At 43.6% G+C, this 17841-nt stretch overlaps 2 protein-coding genes across 2 annotated transcripts in view; both read left to right on the top strand.

Moving 5' to 3' along the window:
* IPPK (inositol-pentakisphosphate 2-kinase) overlaps positions 1 to 17841 on the top strand; it is a 66405-nt gene that overhangs the window by 16550 nt on the left and 32014 nt on the right. Inside the window, exons 4-8 of the mRNA XM_053577700.1 lie at positions 1442 to 1508; positions 3274 to 3395; positions 4741 to 4830; positions 15956 to 16014; positions 16844 to 16916. Of these exons, the coding sequence (XP_053433675.1) occupies positions 1442 to 1508; positions 3274 to 3395; positions 4741 to 4830; positions 15956 to 16014; positions 16844 to 16916 (411 nt within the window). The remainder of the gene's footprint in view (positions 1 to 1441; positions 1509 to 3273; positions 3396 to 4740; positions 4831 to 15955; positions 16015 to 16843; positions 16917 to 17841) is intronic.
* On the top strand, positions 13098 to 14101 carry LOC128575939 (high mobility group protein B3-like). Its single transcript, XM_053577766.1, has one exon. The coding sequence runs from the start codon at positions 13129 to 13131 to the stop codon at positions 13726 to 13728; it is 600 nt and encodes a 199-aa protein (XP_053433741.1). The 5' UTR covers positions 13098 to 13128; the 3' UTR covers positions 13729 to 14101.

Raw genomic sequence — 17841 nt, 5'->3', positions numbered from 1 at the left:
TCACCATGCATGGAGCTGAGGCCTGTGTGGCTCTTTATCTCCCAGCCACGTATGCCGTGGGTGCCAAGGCATTTCGGAGAAGGAACTCGGTGTACTTCTCAGTGACTTCTCATGAACATGGCATCTGGAATCTGCACCTGTGCCTTTGTGCTTTTGCTTTCTTTGAAATGAAGTAAGAACTTGGACTTTTGTGAGATGAGCCAAGTTTTGGACTTTTGAATTTTTACATTTCCTATTCTTTCCTACTGTTTCATCTTACCTAGTTCTGTACTAAGTATTTTTAGCAAGGCACTTGTCATTACTTTAGAGCATGTTAAGGTAAGTGACAAAATTGCAAATGAAACTGACACAGCAGTCTGGGGTGTAGACCATTGACTGGACTCGGGTGGGTGGTGGAAGGGTGTGGGTGTGATGGAGAAAGTGTGGTCTCTTTGTGGGCAGGAACCCAGCATTCTTGTTCTAACAGCTGTCCTCTATCCCTTTGGGACTTATTTAGAAGTCACAATTCTGGCACCTTGGAAACACGAGAGGACAGGGAAGATGATGAGTAACATGGCTTAAATAAAAACCCTTTCATTTGGGGAATTGCAAAGAAAAGCCAAGTGGAGAGAAGTGCTGGAATTGGCCACACTGAGTCCTCTGTGGCTGAGGCACAGACTGTCTCACTGAGATTAGTGATTTGATCAGATGCTAAGCTGCTCCTCCAGTGGGAAGTTGAGGCCTTTATGTTGTTTGAGGGGCCAGTGAGGGTCTTTCATGGGCTCTGAGAACTGCCTTAGGCCCCTGATATGTGTCCATAGATACTGAAAAGACCAGAAGGGGCCTTGAAAGAGATGCTCTGTGGTGGGAGACACTGGCCATGAGGCTGATCATGACCACCATGGACCCCACTGCTCTGAGGAGAGCCGGCTATTCTGAATGCATTGAAACATTGGTGTCTTTGTTTGTTTGTTTGTTTTTTTTTTGTAGAGACAGAGTCTCACTATACCGCCCTCAGGTAGAGTGCCGTGGCGTCACACGGCTCACAGCAACCTCTTAACTCTTGGGCTTACACGATTCTCTTGCCTCAGCCTCCCGAGCAGCTGGGACTACAGGCGTGCGCCACAATGCCCGGCTGTTTTTCTGTTGCAGTTTGGCCGGGGCTGGGTCCAAACCCACCACCCTCGGCATATGGGGCCAGCGCCCTACTCACTGAGCCACAGGTGCCGCCCTGGTGTCTTTGTTAAACCTGGACATGTTCTGAAAATAGTAGAGCAGCTTTTATACCCCAAACCTACACACTGAATTTTTTTTAGCTGTAAATTTTTTGTTTATTATAATAAAATGCATATAAAATTTACCATTATAATCATTTTTAGGTGTTCAATTCATTTTTTAGGTATTAAGTGTGTTTGGATTGTGATGCAGCCTACATTGAGTATTTTGTATTTTTTTCTTATAGGAAGTTGTTCAGCTGCCTTTAGAGTTTGTGAAACAGCTTTGTTTGAAGATACAGTCTGAAAGACCAGGTAAGGCTGTTTTAACTTATGGACATTGTTTGTAATTTAAAATATTCCCTTTGAAAAGTGTTTTGAGATGATCACCTGTGTTATATACATATAGTTTTCAGCAATTCTGTTGCTAGAAATTTCATAATCAGCTAGAAATCCTAGGAGCACGTGTCTGTGTATCAGAAAATGAAAGCACTGTGCAGAATATGGGATACTAAGAACTACCCTGTTTCCCCGAAAATAAGACAGTGTCTTATTTTAAGGAGTGCTCCCAAAGATGCGCTAGATCTTATTTTCAGGGGACGTCTTATCTTTCCTGTAAGTAGGTCTTATTTTCGGAGGATGTCTTATTTTTGGGGAAACAGGGTAATTTTAAAGTAGCAGGAGGGAAAAAAGGGAGGTGAAAGAGCTAGGGAAGATCTAGGGAAGGGAAGGATGCTGAGGGCCTGGAAAAGTCAAAGGGAAATTGGGGTGACCTGAGCCTCAGGAGGGAGGGCCTGGCCTGGGAGGGGCTGTAGCCCTGGAACTGCCCCCTAGGCAGAGTCCAGGCCTGGTGCTTGTCCTCCTGAGGAAGAGGGAAGTGAGGGGAGTTCTGTGGTCATTACCTTCCCTTCTACCCCATCCCCACTTCTCCTACACTTTCTGGTATCCTTGTGGGCACGAACCATGTCAGAGCTTTTTTCTAGTCAGTGATCAAAGAGGTAAAGTTAGTCAGTATTGAGGGTGTGGAATTGGCCACTAAATTATTTTTCCTGATTTGACTTGGAAACAATTTTTTCCTGATTTGAAAGCAAACGGTTTTCTGGGTCTGGAGTCTTCTGACTGGGGCAGAGAGGAGCAGGTTTCTGGCTGTGGGGAAGCTCGGGGAGGTGGGAAAGCTGCAGGGCAGAATCTCGGCTCCAGTTCCTTGTTTCCCTGAAGGCAGCTTGAGGCTGGCTCTGAGTACAGCTGCCTCCCCCTTTCATTTTATAGTAATAGTTGAAGGTTTACCACTTCACAGCAATGTGAGCTCTGCTGCCTTTCCTTATAATAACTGGGAGTAAGGATCATGATAGAAAAGGAGGGAAGCCCCTCCCTTGAGTCCCTGCTCTGTCCATACCACAGATTCCAGCAGAGTCAGTGCTAATGAAATGTGCAGCACTGTGGGTGGTTGGGGTCTGGCTCTGATAAGGGGGTAGAGGCTGCAGTCTCCTTCCTCTCCCAGTTCCTAAGTAGTCATGGAATTAGGGGGCTATCCCCAAGACCACCCTCACTTTTGATAACAACTGCACATTTGGGGGTTCCTAGGACTACCCTTAGGGTTGATAATTTGCTAGAAGTACACATGGAACTTAAGTGTTTTACTGATGGTTATGGTTTATTATAGCAAAAGGATAAAGATTGAACCTGCCAAGGGCAGAGATGCAGGGGTGGGTCCGACCAAGACCTGGCACAAGCTCCTCGGCATCCTCTCCCCAGGGGCTGTGTAGGCAGAGCCTAATCTCCCAACGATGATGTATGACAGCACACTTGGGATGTTGCCCATTAGGAAACTCACAGAGCCTTGGTGTCCAGTGTTTTATTGGGGCTCAGACATGTAGGCACAGCTAATTGCCCATGTAGCTCAAAGGATCCCCTATAAACCACATTGCTGGTGTATGTCTTGAAGTCCTCAGGTAAACACAGGGCTCTCATCAGGTTGAGAGGTGCTTCCCAGGAGCCAGGGACAAGGCCTGATCTGCTGTGGGCAGGGCTCATCTCATTTCCTGCACTGACCCTCACATATGACCCTTGTATTTTACAGAGTCTCGCTGTGACAAGGACCTGGATACTCTCAGTGGTTATGCTATGTGCCTTCCCAATTTAACCAGACTTCAGACCTACTGCTTTGCAGAGCACAGGCCGATTCTGTGTGTAGAGATTAAGGTGATCTTTTGTTGAGGGGGAAATTACGTGGGTAAAAGGGAAAAGGTCGGTCCTGAGTTGTAAGTATGAGAGTCATCTGCCTCAAATACATGTTCCCACAGAAGTGTGTTCTTTGGGTCCTGTGGCCCCTCCTCAGTTCCAGACACCCTTGGTTCCTGAAGACTCTACTTGCTTCCCTCTCCTTCCAGAGCTGTCACTTGCATCCTAATGCTCTGGTTCCTTCCACAGGCTTCCAGAACCCAGGTTAGGCTCATTCCTGGGAGCTGATGACAGGAGAGCCTGTCCAATGTGCTGGGGCTGCGATAAGCCCTGGTCGAGTGTTGCCAGAGGGGGAAGTACATTGGGCCTAACCCCTCAGCCCTGTTTTCCTCAGGGGGCACGGCTGGCCAGGGTTCCTGGCCTTCCTCTGCATCTCTCTGGGCCATGTCCCCTCAGCGCTTGGCTGCTGCTCACTGTGTTGCCAGAGCCCCGTGTGCGGTTGCCCTGTAGACTAGGGGGCTCTCTGTGTCCTCAGGGCTCTCTTTGTGCTCAGGAGGGATTTCCCCAGAAGCATAAAGGTTAGTGGGACCCTCAGAGGTGCCAGAGTCCTGAATTTCTTGCCTAGTGTCTAGAAGATTCTGAATGGAGATGGGCCCAGGGCTCTCAGGGGTAATGCTAGGGCAACAGGACTGAGGAAGGCCTTTCTTCAGCTTTCTGCTGCCCATATTGAGAATGGCCACTGGGGCCCCTCAGGATAACGACCCACACATCCTGGTCGTTATCTGCTCCTTCCTCCAAGTCTCTGACTGTGCCTCGGGGCCATGCCTTTGGCCTGAACGCTGTGCCTTGTGATTCTGTGTGTGGGTGGATGTTCTGCTTCCCCAGCCACATTCTCTAGACTGGTGCTGAGTACTGGTCTTGCTTATTGTGTGTGCTTAGAGGCTGCAGCTTTTAGAAGGCAGCTGGGGTTCTCCCAGCCAGGCCACATGCTAGTGTCAATGTGAACAATGGTTCTGCTTCTTAGAGCTGTGAGCCCTGGGCCCATCTCCACTCCTTAGAATCTTCTAGTCACATTCTTTCCTGGAAGCACAAAGCTGCTCTGTGCAGTGCTTGTGTGCAGCCAGCATGGAGGCATCATCGATCTTCCCCAGTGATAGTTCTGGCTGTGGGTGCTCTGCAAGCAGAGAGGTTTATTGATGTGATGAGGGAAGCGGTGTTGCCACTGGGAACTGAAATGAAAATAGGTTTGGGGACCTGTGCACCTGCCACTCGCTGTACTTAGTTATCTTGTAGTTAGACATATGTCTCTTTAAAGGTGTGTGATTTCTTCCTAAACATTTTCCCTCCTTATTCGTTTATTTCACAGCCAAAATGTGGGTTTATTCCTTTCTCAAGTGATGTGACACATGAGATGAAGCATAAGGTGTGTCGTTACTGCATGCACCAGCACCTTAAGGTGAGAAAACTGACGTATGGCCACAGGGCTGCTCTGCCTTTGATGTGGAAGAGCTAGTTTCCACTGTGGATCTGGGTCGTGGTGTGGCCACTTACGATTTTTTAAGAGTAGAAGAAAATGTGTATATTTATTGTATGATTGACTTTTTATTTCAGGAATGGTTCATGTTCATCTTTTTTTTTTTAATTGAGATATACTTCACAGAGCATTAAGATTCACTTTTTTAAAGTATATAATCCAGTGGATTTTAGTGTCTTCTCAAGATTGTGCAATTACCACTTCTATCTACTCTATACATTTGTTTTTTGTTTTTCTTTTGTTTTCTTATTTTTTTTAGATGGTCTTGCTCTTTCGCCTGGGCTAGAGTGCAATGGTGTCATCATACCTCACTGCAACCTCAAATTCCTGCACTCAAACAATCCTTCTGCCCAAGCCTCCTGAGTAGCTGGGACCACAGGCATGCACCAACATGCCCAGCCAGCATTGAACATTTTTTTAGTAGAGACAGGGTCTCACTATTGCCCAGGCTGGTTTTGAACTCCTGGCCTCAGGCAGTCCTCCCACTTCAGCCTCCCAGAAGGCCTCTGTGCCTTCCCTACTGCAGACATTTTTATTTCTGCAAAAAAGAAACACTGTTTCTGTTAGCAGTCACTTTCCATTTTCTCCTTTCCCTAGTTCCTGGCAACCATCAATCTACTTTCTCTCTGTGGATTTCCCTATTCTTTTTTTTTTTTTGCAGTTTCTGGCTGGGGCTGGGTTTGAACCCACCACATCTGGCATATGGGGCTGGCACCCCACTCCTTTGAGCCACAGGCGTGGAATCATATGTAGCCTTTTGTGATTCTTTCACTTTGCATTCTTGTGGTTCATCCATGTCGTGGCACGTTTCAGCACTTCGATTCTTTGATGACTGAATGATATTCTGTCATATGAGTGTACCACGTTTTGTTTATGCATTCATCTAGTGAATGGAATTCCAGCATGCCTGCTTTTGGGCTATTGTGAGTAGTGCTGCTATGAACATTTATGTACCTATACTTATTTGATTCCCCAGTTTCAGTTCTTTTGGGTAGATTTCTAGGAGTCGAATTGTTGAGTCTTTTTTTTTTTTTTTTGTGACAGAGTCTCACTTTGTCACCCTTGGTAGAGTGCCCGGGCATCATAGGTCACAACAACCTCAAACTCTTGAGCTCAAGCGATGCTCTTACCTCAACCTCCCGAGTAGCTGTGACTACAGGCACCCGCCACAGTGCCCGGCTAGTTTCCTAAAGCTGGGTTCTTGCTCTGGCTCAGGCTGGTCTGGAACTCCTGAGTTTAGGTAATCCACCTGCTTTGGCCTCCTAGAGTGCTGGATTACAGGCATGAGCCACTGTGCCCAGCCCTGAATTGCTGAGTCTTAAGGTAATCCTGTGTTTAACTTTTGGAGGAACCACTAAACTGTTTTCCACAGCAGCTGGACCATTTTACTTTCCTACCAGCAGGGTGTAAAAGTTAAAATTTCTCAATATCTTTGCCAACATTTCTCCTTGTCCTTTTTTTTTTTTTTTTGGCATGACAGAGTCTCTATTGCCCTGTGTTGAGTGCCGTGGCTTACAATTCATGAACATAGGATACCTTTCCATTTAGTCTTTTTAAATTTCTTCAGCCATGTAGTTTTTAATGTACAAGTCTTCAGTACTTTGGTTAAGTTTATTTGTAGATATTTTATTCTTTTGGAATATTATAAATGTCAATGCAGATGGAATTGCTTTCTTAAATTCCTTTTAAGATTGTTCATCGTGGCTCGGTGCCAGTGGCTCAAGTGGCTAAGGCTGGCAGGTTCGAATCCAGCCTGGGCCTGCCAAAGAACAATAACAGCTGCAACCAAAAAAATAGCCAGGCATTGTGGCAGGCGCCTGTGGTCCCAGCTACTTGGGAGGCTGAGGCAAGAGAATTGCTTAAGCCAGGAGTTGGAGGTTGCTGTGAGCTGTGATGCTACAGCACTCTACCTAGGGCGACAGCTTGAGGCTGTGTCTCAAAAAAAAAAAAAAAAAAAAGATTGTTCATCGCTAGTAATAGAAAGAACTGATTTTTGTGTGTTGATTTTATACTGTGAAACTTTGCTTGTTTTTTTTTTTTTTATTAGTTCTAGTAGCGTTCTTGTGGATTCTTTGGGTTTTTTATGTATAGGATCATGTTATTTGTGAATAGATGGCTTCACTTCTTTCCAATTTGGATACCTTTAGCTTGTTAGTTTCTACAAAGAAATCAGTTAAGATTTTGATAGTGATTTCACTGAATCTGTAGATCTATTTGGAAAGTATTGCCACCTTAACATGGTTAATATTTTAATTTTGAACAGAGGATGCCTTTCTATTTATTTAGGTTTTTATTTATTTGTTTATTTTTTAGAGACAGAGTCTCACTTTGTCGCCCTGGGTAGAATTCTGTGGCATCATAGCTCACAGCAACCTCCAGCTCTTGGGCTTAGGTGATTCTCTTGCCTCACCCTCCCGAGTAGCTGGGACTACAGATGCCCGCCACAACGCCCGGTTATTATTTTTTTTTTTGAGTTTGTCCAGGGCCAGGTTCGAACCCACCACCCTCGATATATGGGGCCTACACCCTACCTGCAGCCTGAGTCACAGGTGCTGCCCTATTTAGGTTTTTAATTTTTTCAACAATGTTTTTATAGTTTTATTCTGTAATGAATCTTACACTTGTTATTTCTAAGTATTTTAATTTTTTTAATGCTATTGTCAATGGAAATTTTTATTTCATTTTCAGGTTGCACATTGCTAATATATAAAAATACAATTAATTGGGCGGCGCCTGTGGCTCAAGGAGTAGGGCGCCGGTCCCATATGCCGGAGGTGGCAGGTTCAAACCCAGCCCCGGCTAAAAAATCACAAAAAAAATACAATTAATTTTTAAAATATGTATATTTTCACTTATAACATAATACACGTGACATAAAATTTGCCATCTTAACGACTAAGTAGATTGTTCAGTGGCATTAAGTACATTGACATTTGTGCAGCCATCACCATCATCCATTTCTAGAACTCTTTTCATCTTGCAAAACTGAAACCCTTTACTCATTAAACTGTAACTGCCCATTTCCTCCTTATTCAGCCCCTGGCAACTACCGTTCTACTTTCTGTCTGAGTGAATATGACTATTCTAGGTACCTCATATAAGTGGAATTATACAGTATTTGTCTTTGTGCAATTAGCTTATTTCACTTAGCATAATGTTCTCATAGTTCATCCACATTGTAGCATGTGTCAGAATTTCCTTTTTAGGGCTAAATAATATTCCATTGTATATGCATATATACCACATTATGTTTGTCTATTCATCAGTCAGTGGATACTTGGTTTACTTTTACCTTTTTGCTATTGTGAATAGTGTTGCAATCTATGCTTTGAATTTTGTTGTATATATACCCAGAAGTGGAATTGCTGATCATATGCTAATTCTGTTTTTAATTATAAGGACCATCATACTGTTTTCCATTTTATAGCTGTGTCATTTATATTCCCATCAGCAATGTATGAGTGTTCAGTTTCTACCCAACTTTGCCAATACTTATTATTTCTTGTATTTTGATAGTAGCCATCCTAATGGGTGTGAGGTGAGAAATACAATTGATTGGTATTTATTGACTTTGTATTCTGTCACTTTGCTGAGCTTGATCATTTGGTATAATTTTTTTGTGTATGGATTCTTAGAATTGTCTGTAGAAGTAATCAGATCATTTGCAAATCGAGATAGTTTTCTTTCTTTCTTTCCAATCTGGATGCCCTTCACTTGTTTTTCTTTTTTCTTTTTTTTTTTTGTAGAGACAGAGTTTCACTTTATGGCCCTCAGTAGAGTGCCATGGCGTCACACAGCTCACAGCAACCTCCAGCTCCTGGGCTTAGGCGATTCTCTTGCCTCAGCCTCCCGAGTAGCTGGGACTACAGGCGCCCGCCACAACGCCCGGCTATTTTTTTGTTGCAGTTTGGCTGGGGCTGGGTTTGAACCCGCCACCCTGGGTATATGGGGCTGGCGCCCTGCTCACTGAGCCACAGGCGCCGCCCCTCACTTGTTTTTCTTTCCAAATTGTTCTGGCCAGAAGTTGTAGTACAATGTTGTATGAAATATTGAGACATCTGTGTCTTGTTCTTGATCTTCAGGAGAAAGCTTTCAGTTTTTCACCATTGAATTTGTAATGTTTATGGGCACTTTTCACAGATATTCTTTCTGAGTGTTTTTGGTTTTGTTTTAATATTGAAAGGGTGCTGGATTTTGTGAAATGCTTGTCCTGTATCTGTTGAGATGATCATGATTTCATGAGGCACATTCCACTATTAATATGGTGTACTATATTGACTGATTTTCATATGTTGGACCACTTTGCATTTCTGGGTTAAATCCTACTTTATCATGGTTTGTAGTCCCTTTAATATGCTGCTGCATTCACTTTGCTAGTTTTTGTTGAGGATTTTTGAATCATGAGGGATATCGATCTGTAGTTTTCTAGTGATACCTTCTTCTGGCTTTGGTACTAGTGTAACAACAGGCTTCACAGAATGAGTTAGAAAGTATTTCCTTCTCTTTACTCTTCAGTTTTTTTTGAAGAGTATTGGTGTTGAATCTTTTTTAAATGTTCGGTAGAATTCACTAGTGAAGATGTCTTGCCCTGGGCTTTTTTTCAATGGTCGTTTTGCTTACTGTTTTAATCTCTTGTTATTGGTCTGTTGTGATTCCCTATTTCTAATTGTCTGTTACTAGTAATTTGTCCATTTCATCTAATTTTTTGGCATACAGTTGTTTATTCCTTCATAAATTTTTTTAAATTTAAATTATTTCTTTATAATCTTTTTTAGTTTTATTTTTTTGAGACAGAGTCTCATGCTGTTGCCATGGTGTCATAGCACACAGCAACCTCTTGCCTCAGTTTTTCTATTTTTAGTAGAGACGGGGATCTTGCTTTTGCTCATGTTGGTCTCGAACTCGGGAGCTCAAGCTACCCTGTTTTCCCCAAAATAAGACATCCTCCGAAAATAAGACCTACCTACAGGAAAGATAAGACGTCCCCTGAAAATAAGACCTAGTGCATCTTTGGGAGCACACCTTAAAGTAAGACACTGTCTTATTTTCGGGGAAACAGGGTATCTACCTGCCTCTGCCTCCCAGAATGCTAGGATTATAGACACGAGTCACCTTTGACCTCCTTTATAATCTTTTTACTTTTGCAAGGTCAGTAGTAGTGTCTCTTCTTTTGTTCCTGAGTTTATTAACTTGATTCCTCTCTTTTTGCTTTGTCTAGAGAAAGGATTATGTCATATTTGTTGATCTCTTCAATGAAAGTACTTTTGATTTTGCTAATTTTCTGTATTCTTTCATTTATCTCCACTCTAACTTTATTGTTTCCTTTCCCCTGCTTGCTTTAGGTTTAGTTTGTTATTCTTTTTCTAGTTTCTTAAGGTAGAAAGTTAAGATCTGAGATTATTTTTCTTCCTAATATAGATTTTACAACTATGAATTTTCCTGTAAGTAACTGCTATCTCTTCATCCCATAAGCTTTGGCATGGGTTTTCATTTTTATTTACCTTATTGTCTGATTTGTAGTGATCATTGATGATTTGTAGTGTTTAATTTTTGCATATTTAGTATTTGTGAGTTTCTCAAATTTCCCTTTGGTACTGATTTCTAATTCAGTTTACTGAGTTGAGAGAACATTGTGTGCTTTAGCTCTTCTTACATGTATTGAGACTTGTTTTTTTTTTTTTGGTAGAGACAGGGTCTCACTTTATCGCCCTTGCCCTTGGTAGAGTGCCGTGGCAGCTTACAGCTACCTCCAGCTCTTGGGCTTAGCTGATTCTCTTGCCTCAGCCTCCCAAGTAGCTGGGGCTACAGGCGCCTGCCACAATGCCCAGCTGTTTTTTTGTTGCAGTTTGGCTGGGGCCGGGTTCGTTCGAACTCGCCACCCTCAGTATATGGGGCTGGCGCCCTACTCACTGAGCCACGGGCGCTGCCTACAAGTCTTCTTCCTTGTTGACCTCTTGTGTGATCGTTCTCTAAATTCATCTTACCTCTTAAACTAAACAGTCTAGTTCAAATAATGTCAGCTTAATTTCCGTAATAGGTATGTAAAAGCGTGGCTGCTCTGAGCATTGTTGCCTCCCCCCTCCTTTGTATTGCTATTGTGATTCAAATTGTTTAATTATTTGCTTTTTAAGTTGCTTTTTAAGTCAGATAAGAGGAAAAAATATATTGTACCTTCTTTTATGCTTCCTATGTAGTTACCTTCACTGGTGCCATTTATTTCTTCTTGTGGATTTGAGTTTTTGTCTAGTATCTTTCATTTCAGCCCAAAGGACTCCTTTTCATATTAAGTATTTCTCGTATGGAAGGTTTGCTAACAACACATTCTTTTAGTCATTGTTTATCTGTCAATGTCTTACTTTCTTCTTCATTTTCAAAGGATAATTTTATTAGCTCTAGAGTTTTTGGATGATGGTCTTTTTCTTTTAGCACTGAGGATATATCATACCCCTGTCTTCAGGCCTCCATGGTTTTTAATGAGAAATCAGGATTCTTTGTGCATGAATTGAGTTACTTCTCTTTTGCTGCTTTTTAAGATTCTCTCTTTTGTTGTTGTTCTTTGACAGTTTGAGTTTGATGTGTCTAGGTGTGGATCTCTTAGGCTTTATCCTAAAATTCACGGATTCTCTCTTCTGGCTACTCAGTTTGCTGTTAAGCTCCTCTAGTTACTTTTTCATTTTGGTTATTGTGTGTTTCACCTACAGAATTTCTATTTGGTTTCTTTTTCTTTTTCGTTCCTTTTTTATAACTTCTCTTTCTTGACAGTCTCCATTTGTTGAGACACTACTCTCCTTATTTCTTTTAGTTCTTTGTCCCTGGTTTCCTTGAACTCTAGGCATATTTAAAATAGTTGATTTAAATCTAAGTAAGTCCAATGTCTGGGCCTCCTCAGGGCAGTCTGTCGATTGCTTTTTTCCTTGTGTATGGTTCATACTTTCTTGTTTCTTTGTACGTTTTGTGAAATAGCTTTTTTGTTTGTTTGCAGTATATTGTTGAAAGTGGACATTTTAAAGAATATAGTGCTGCCACTCTGGAAATTAGATTCTACTCCCTTCTGAGGATGCCTCTTGTGATAATTATCATTGTTTATTTAGTGACTTTCCTGTGATACTTTCATGAAATCTGTGTTCTTGGTCATATATGGCCACTAAAGTCTCTGTTCAGTTCACTTAGAGGATGGCTAGTACTTTATATATATTTTTTTGAGTGCCTGGAACCACTAAGTCTCCCAGCCTTTGCCCAGGGATTCTGCGTGGGTATTGGGGCCAACCCTGTGCTCAGCAGTGTGATTGACAGCTCAGAGCTGAGGGCCCTCTCAGGTTTTTCCCGAGCCTGTGCGTGGCTTTCTAGATCACTAGTAATACGCTGGAGCTTTTCAAAGCCTCTGTGTACATCTTTGTTACTCAGCTTTTTCTTTTTAGCTTTAGGTTAGCCTATTGTTTGCTCCCACTGTTACCCACTAACTCAGGAAGCCACAAAGTTAAACAACTATCTCTAAATATTTTTGACACATACCCCTGGGAAAAGGCTTCCTGCACTGGGTGAGCTCTGAGTTAGGTCAGTGAAGTCTGCCTTGCTAATGGGATCTTCTTGGGAACCGAGACAGGTGAAATGACAGTCCTCTGACAGTGAGGCTTTGGAAATGCTCCTGCCAAGTTCCGCCTGCTCCGGGGCTGACTACAGCTGTTGCTTTTCAGAGTGCCTTTGGAGCTAGAGATGGGGGTGAAACAGTGCATATAAAGTGCCAAATGCTCACTGTTCTTCCTCTGGCTGTTTTTTCTTCAGTAAGTGCTTCCTGGCTTGTTGCAAGTCTTTGGTTAATTTTCTTAGAAAACTGACACGATGGTCAGAATCAAATTTTGGTGAACTCTGGAAGTTGACCAACATTACTTTTCCTTTTTTTTTTTTGGTAGTATTTTAACTTTCTAGGCTTTTGGGAAAAGAAAGTATATGAGTCATTCCTGTTGGGAGGAGATTTTCGTTGTCACCATTTGCTGTTGACACATGATAGATTTTTTAGAAGTATTTTTTTGCTCTGAAGCAATACCTGCTCATATAACTGGTAAAATAAGACACTGTATGAAATGGGTCACCCGTCTTCTCAGGTAACTCATATTTTCAGTTTGTATATCTTTCTAGACTTCTTCCTATGCCAAAAAAAAAAAAAAATAGGTTGGCGTGTCGTGCCCTGCGCTGCCCAGACTAGCGAACAATACAGTCAAGATGGCTAAAGGTGACCCCAAGAAACCAAAGGGCAAGATGTCTGCATATGCCTTCTTTGTGCAAACATGCAGAGAAGAACATGAGAAGAAAAACCCAGAGGTTCCCATAAATTTTGCAGAATTTTCCAAGAAGTGCTCTGAAAGGTGGAAGGCAATGTCTGGGAAAGAGAAGTCTAAATTTGATGAAATGGCGAAGGCTGATAAAGTCCGCTGTGATGGGGAAATGAAGGATTATGGACCAGCTAAAGGAGGAAAGATGAAGAAGGACCCTAATGCCCCCAAGAGGCCACCGTCTGGATTTTTCCTCTTCTGTTCAGAATTCCGCCCCAAGATCAAGTCTACAAATCCTGGTATCTCTATTGGAGATGTGGCAAAAAAGCTGGGTGAGATGTGGAATAACTTAAGTGACAGCGAAAAGCAACCTTACATCACTAAGGCAGCCAAGCTGAAGGAGAAGGATGAGGAGGATGTTGCTGACTATAAGTCTAAAGGAAAGTTTGATGGCGCAAAAGGTCCCACTAAAATTGCCAGGAAAAAGGTGGAAGAGGAAGATGAAGAAGACGAGGAAGAAGAAGAAGAAGTGGAGGAGGAGGATGAATAAAAAACTGTTTATCTGTCTCCTTGTGAATACCTTAGAGTAGGGGAGCGCCGTAAATGACATATCTCTTAATTGAGAAATGTCTATTGCCCTCATTAGGTTTAATCACAAAATTTGATCACGATCATATTGTAGTCTCAAAGTGCTCTAGAAATTGTCAGTGGTTTACATGAAGTGGCCATGGGTGTCTGGAGCACCCTGAAACTGTATCAAAGTTGTACATATTTCCAAACATTTTTAAAATGAAAAGGCACTCTCGTGTTCTCCTCACTCTGTGCACTTTGCTGTTGGTGTGACAAGGCATTTAAAGATGTTTCTGGCATTTTTTTTTTTAATTTGTAAGTTGGTGTTAAGTATATGGTTATTGGCTAGAAATCCTGAGTTATCAACTGTACATATCTATAGTTTGTAAAAAAGAACAAAACAGGGCGGCGCCTGTGGCTCAGTGAGTAGGGCGCCGGCCCCATATGCCGAGGGTGGCAGGTTTGGACCCAGCCCCGGCCAAACTGCAACAGAAAAATAGCCGGGTGTTGTGGCGTGCGCCTGTGGTCCCAGCTGCTCGGGAGGCTGAGGCAGGGGAATCGCGTAAGCCCCAGAGTTGGAGGTTGCTGTGAGCCATGTGATGCCACGGCACTCTGCCCGAGGGCTGTACAGTGAGACTCTGTCTCTACAAAAAAAAAAAAGAACAAAGCAACCGAGACCAACTCTTGCTGCATAGGGAAAGATGTCCTTCTGAGGGGCCGTAGCTCAGGGCGTGCACTGTGAGCTGCACCTGTTGACACTGCTGCGGGCATCCATTTAGCTTGAGGTTGTCTTGTTTTTGTATATAGTGACATAGCATTCTGCTGCCATTCTTAGCTGTGGACAAAGCGGGTCAGCTGGCATGAGAAGTGTTTGGATTTTTTTTTTTTTTTAGTTAAGTGCGGTAGTTTTTAAACTGTTTTAAAACAAACCGTAGAACTCTTCATTGTTGGCAAAGCGGCAAGTGGAAGAGCCACTGCATCAATGAAAGTTCAAGAACCTTCTGTACTTAAACACATTTGCAATGTTCTGTTATTTTTTTTTATGTTTAGAATGCTGAAATGTTTTTGAAGTTAAATAAACAGTATTACATTTAAAAAAAAAATGTATATGATTTGGGTAGAAATGACACCGAGCTGCCTTTCTCTCCCTGTGTTCTAATGTTTGCATGCCTGTGTGTGCATTACATACTTATAAGGCAAAAATGTGATCATGCCATATGTATTTTGCTTGCTAATTGCTTTTGTCACTTTTCTGTGCATATTTCAATGCGTGCATGTATATTTGCATATATGCCATTTTTTAAGCAAAAGTGACATCATGTAACCAGCCATCGTGGTGGGTGCCTATAGTCCCAGCTACTTGGGATGCTGAGGCAGGAGGATTTCTTGAGCCAAAGAGACTAAGGTTGCTGTGAGCTATGATGACACCAGGGCTCTACCAGGGAAACACAGTGAGACGCTGTCTCAAAAAAAAAAAAAAAAAAAGAATGACCTCATAGTATGTATACTGTTGTAACATTTGTTTTTGCCTCGAATAAATGGTGGTTCTTAGCCCTGCCTCTTCTGGTAGTGGCTGTGTATCATTTATTCACTCCTTTATTTAGCAGATAGTTTGTGGTGTGTTGGCCCCACTGAGCGGGTGGGCTGTGACTGAGTCTTTCCTGTTGATGACTGTCTCTCTCGGTCCCAAGGTGTTATTGCTATCATTATGACTGCAGTGGACATCTTGTCTCTGTACTTCTTACCCTGTGCTATTTTTTCTAGAATCCTTGTCAATTTGCCAAGTTGGGGACATGCACATTTAAAATTTTGATATATCCCACCAAGTTGCCTTTTGAAAGGTTATGGCAGTTTATCTTCCCATTGGCTGTGTGAAATTTACTTGTTAGCCTATTGCTGAATGTTATAACTTTAAAGATTGTTAATCTCGTTACTAAAATCTAGACATGTAATTTTAATGTGACTGCTGCTTTTCTCCTTGCTTGTGTGAAGGGTTGGGTCTCAGAAAGGCCAAGCCTTCCCTGGATGTCAGGTTGTATCCTCCCCCACTTAGTGACATGTCTCTGCAGAGGTGGCATCTTTTCTGGGGCAGGGTTATCCCCTGTCTTAATCATCGTCCATCACTTCTGGTGTTCTGTGTGTTCATGCTGGAACAGGGCAGCCACAACTGCCAATCATTTGGTGCCTTCGTCTTGGTATTTTAACAGGTAGCAACTGGAAAGTGGAAGCAGATAAGTAAATACTGTCCGCTTGATCTCTACTCAGGGTAAGAGAACACTTCTCCTTTGTCCTCCTGTGTGGAGGGGGAGGTGGTATCCTATGGGGGTGTCCTCTGAGGTGGGGATGGGTCGGGGTATTTGTGAGGTGAGCCCGGGATGGGGTGAGGGTGCCCTTATTCTTCTTTAGGGGTTTCCTTTGCCATCATTGCCTTCACTACGCCCGGCTTTGTGCTCACAACTTGAGTTGGTTGCTGACTTCCTGGTTTTTCTGTCATCCAAATTGTCACCAGAGTTGAAGACTATTGACTCTCACCCATCTGGATTCTCATAGTTTGATTGTTTATGTCTTTGATCTCTTGCAAGTCTGAAGATATTAAAAAGTCTGTTGCTCTGGTGCAGCTGTTGGCTGGGCTCTTGGGTCTCCGTGGCGTGGGCCTACCCCTCACTCTCTGTGGCCCTACACATTGCTGTGCACTTAGGATGTGGTGTACCTGGGGCAGCCCAGGTCATAGTCCCTGGTTCAGAGCCTTCATGGTCAGAGAGGCTGGTGGTGGAGGCTCCTGCCTCCTTCTCCCCCTGCCTCCGTCAGGGTCCCTTACGTATCCCTCGGGCCCACGGGTCAGGGCCACCTCTTCCACATGCCCAGTTATGGAGCCATATCTGTAACCTGCTGGGGAGGGCGGCAACCAAAGTCTCAACTCCCCTTGTGCCTTGGAGGGGCTATAGTGAGGGGAACGTCACTGGACTGAGGCAGGCTCTGGGTTTCCCAGCTCAGCCCTGAGTGCTCAGCATGTCCTCTGAGTCGCAAGCGGGTGTCTGTGCAGAGACAGGTCAATCCCAGCTGCTTTTAAAGCATGTCAGTCCTTTCCCTTTTAGAAACAAACAGAGAATGCACTTTGCCTTGAAGAGTTTGCTGCAGGAGGCACAGAACAACTTGAAGATATTTAAGGTAAGCTGCTTCTATTTTAGGGTGGCTTCAGGGTGAACTTGCTGTGTGTGATGATAGGATTTGGGTGACCACACAGATGAGGGTGCCAGGCTTGGCTGTCTCAGGTATAGTCCTGCATGTCTGATGTCCCCTTTGGGGTTCTCCTGTCCACACGGTTGTTCACACGTTTTTGTTGGCTTACACCTTCCAGCCCCAGAACTTGGCATGTACTTTTCCCGAGACCCTTTTCATAAGCACAACACCTGTGTGACCCCAGGTTGTCTTGTCCTTGAAGTGCATGTTATCAAAACCTCGGCCACCCTGATCTGCAGACAGATGACCCCTGGATGAGATGGCTCTGGCACTGTCTGGCGTCCTGACCTGAGCCTGGTGCTTCCTGGTCTGCTATTGGCAGTGGGATCCAAGGGGGAAGAGGAGGAGGTGGAGTTGGGCAGGTTGGGGCATCGGCAGAAGAGAGTCTGTGGGGAGGAAGGAGATAAGGTGGTGGGCAGGACTGATCTGGGTGGCAGTCTGGAGGATGTGCCTTTTGCCTATGTTGGAGACATGTCTCCTAGGGTCCTCCTCGTCATTGCCCCAGTCCTGGTCATAGACCAATGAACTATCGCATATAAGTGACAGCTGGGGATAGGGTCCCAAGCCTCCAGCACTGAGGTCGTATAAGGAGGCAGATTATTGTGCATGGGCTCTCAGCTCCCTGTGCCTTGGTCCAGGGGAAGTAACTGATGAACTGAAACTCCGTTCCTTTTTCTTGCTGCTCTGCGTGGCTGTGGCCCACTGTACATCCCACAGGGGTGGGTGGTATGGGGCTTGTTCTTGATCCCCTTCCCTTGACCTGGCTGTGAAATCCTGCTGTCATGGCCACTGGTCAGAGTGAGTGAATTTTATTCCCTGTCTGCCTGCACCTTCCCAAATCTAGGGACAGAAG

The sequence above is a fragment of the Nycticebus coucang genome, chromosome 2 (assembly GCF_027406575.1).
Source record: "Nycticebus coucang isolate mNycCou1 chromosome 2, mNycCou1.pri, whole genome shotgun sequence".
NCBI lineage: Eukaryota > Metazoa > Chordata > Mammalia > Primates > Lorisidae > Nycticebus > Nycticebus coucang.
The sequence above is the reverse complement of the archived record's forward strand: the minus strand, read 5'-3'. Positions and strand labels throughout refer to the sequence as shown.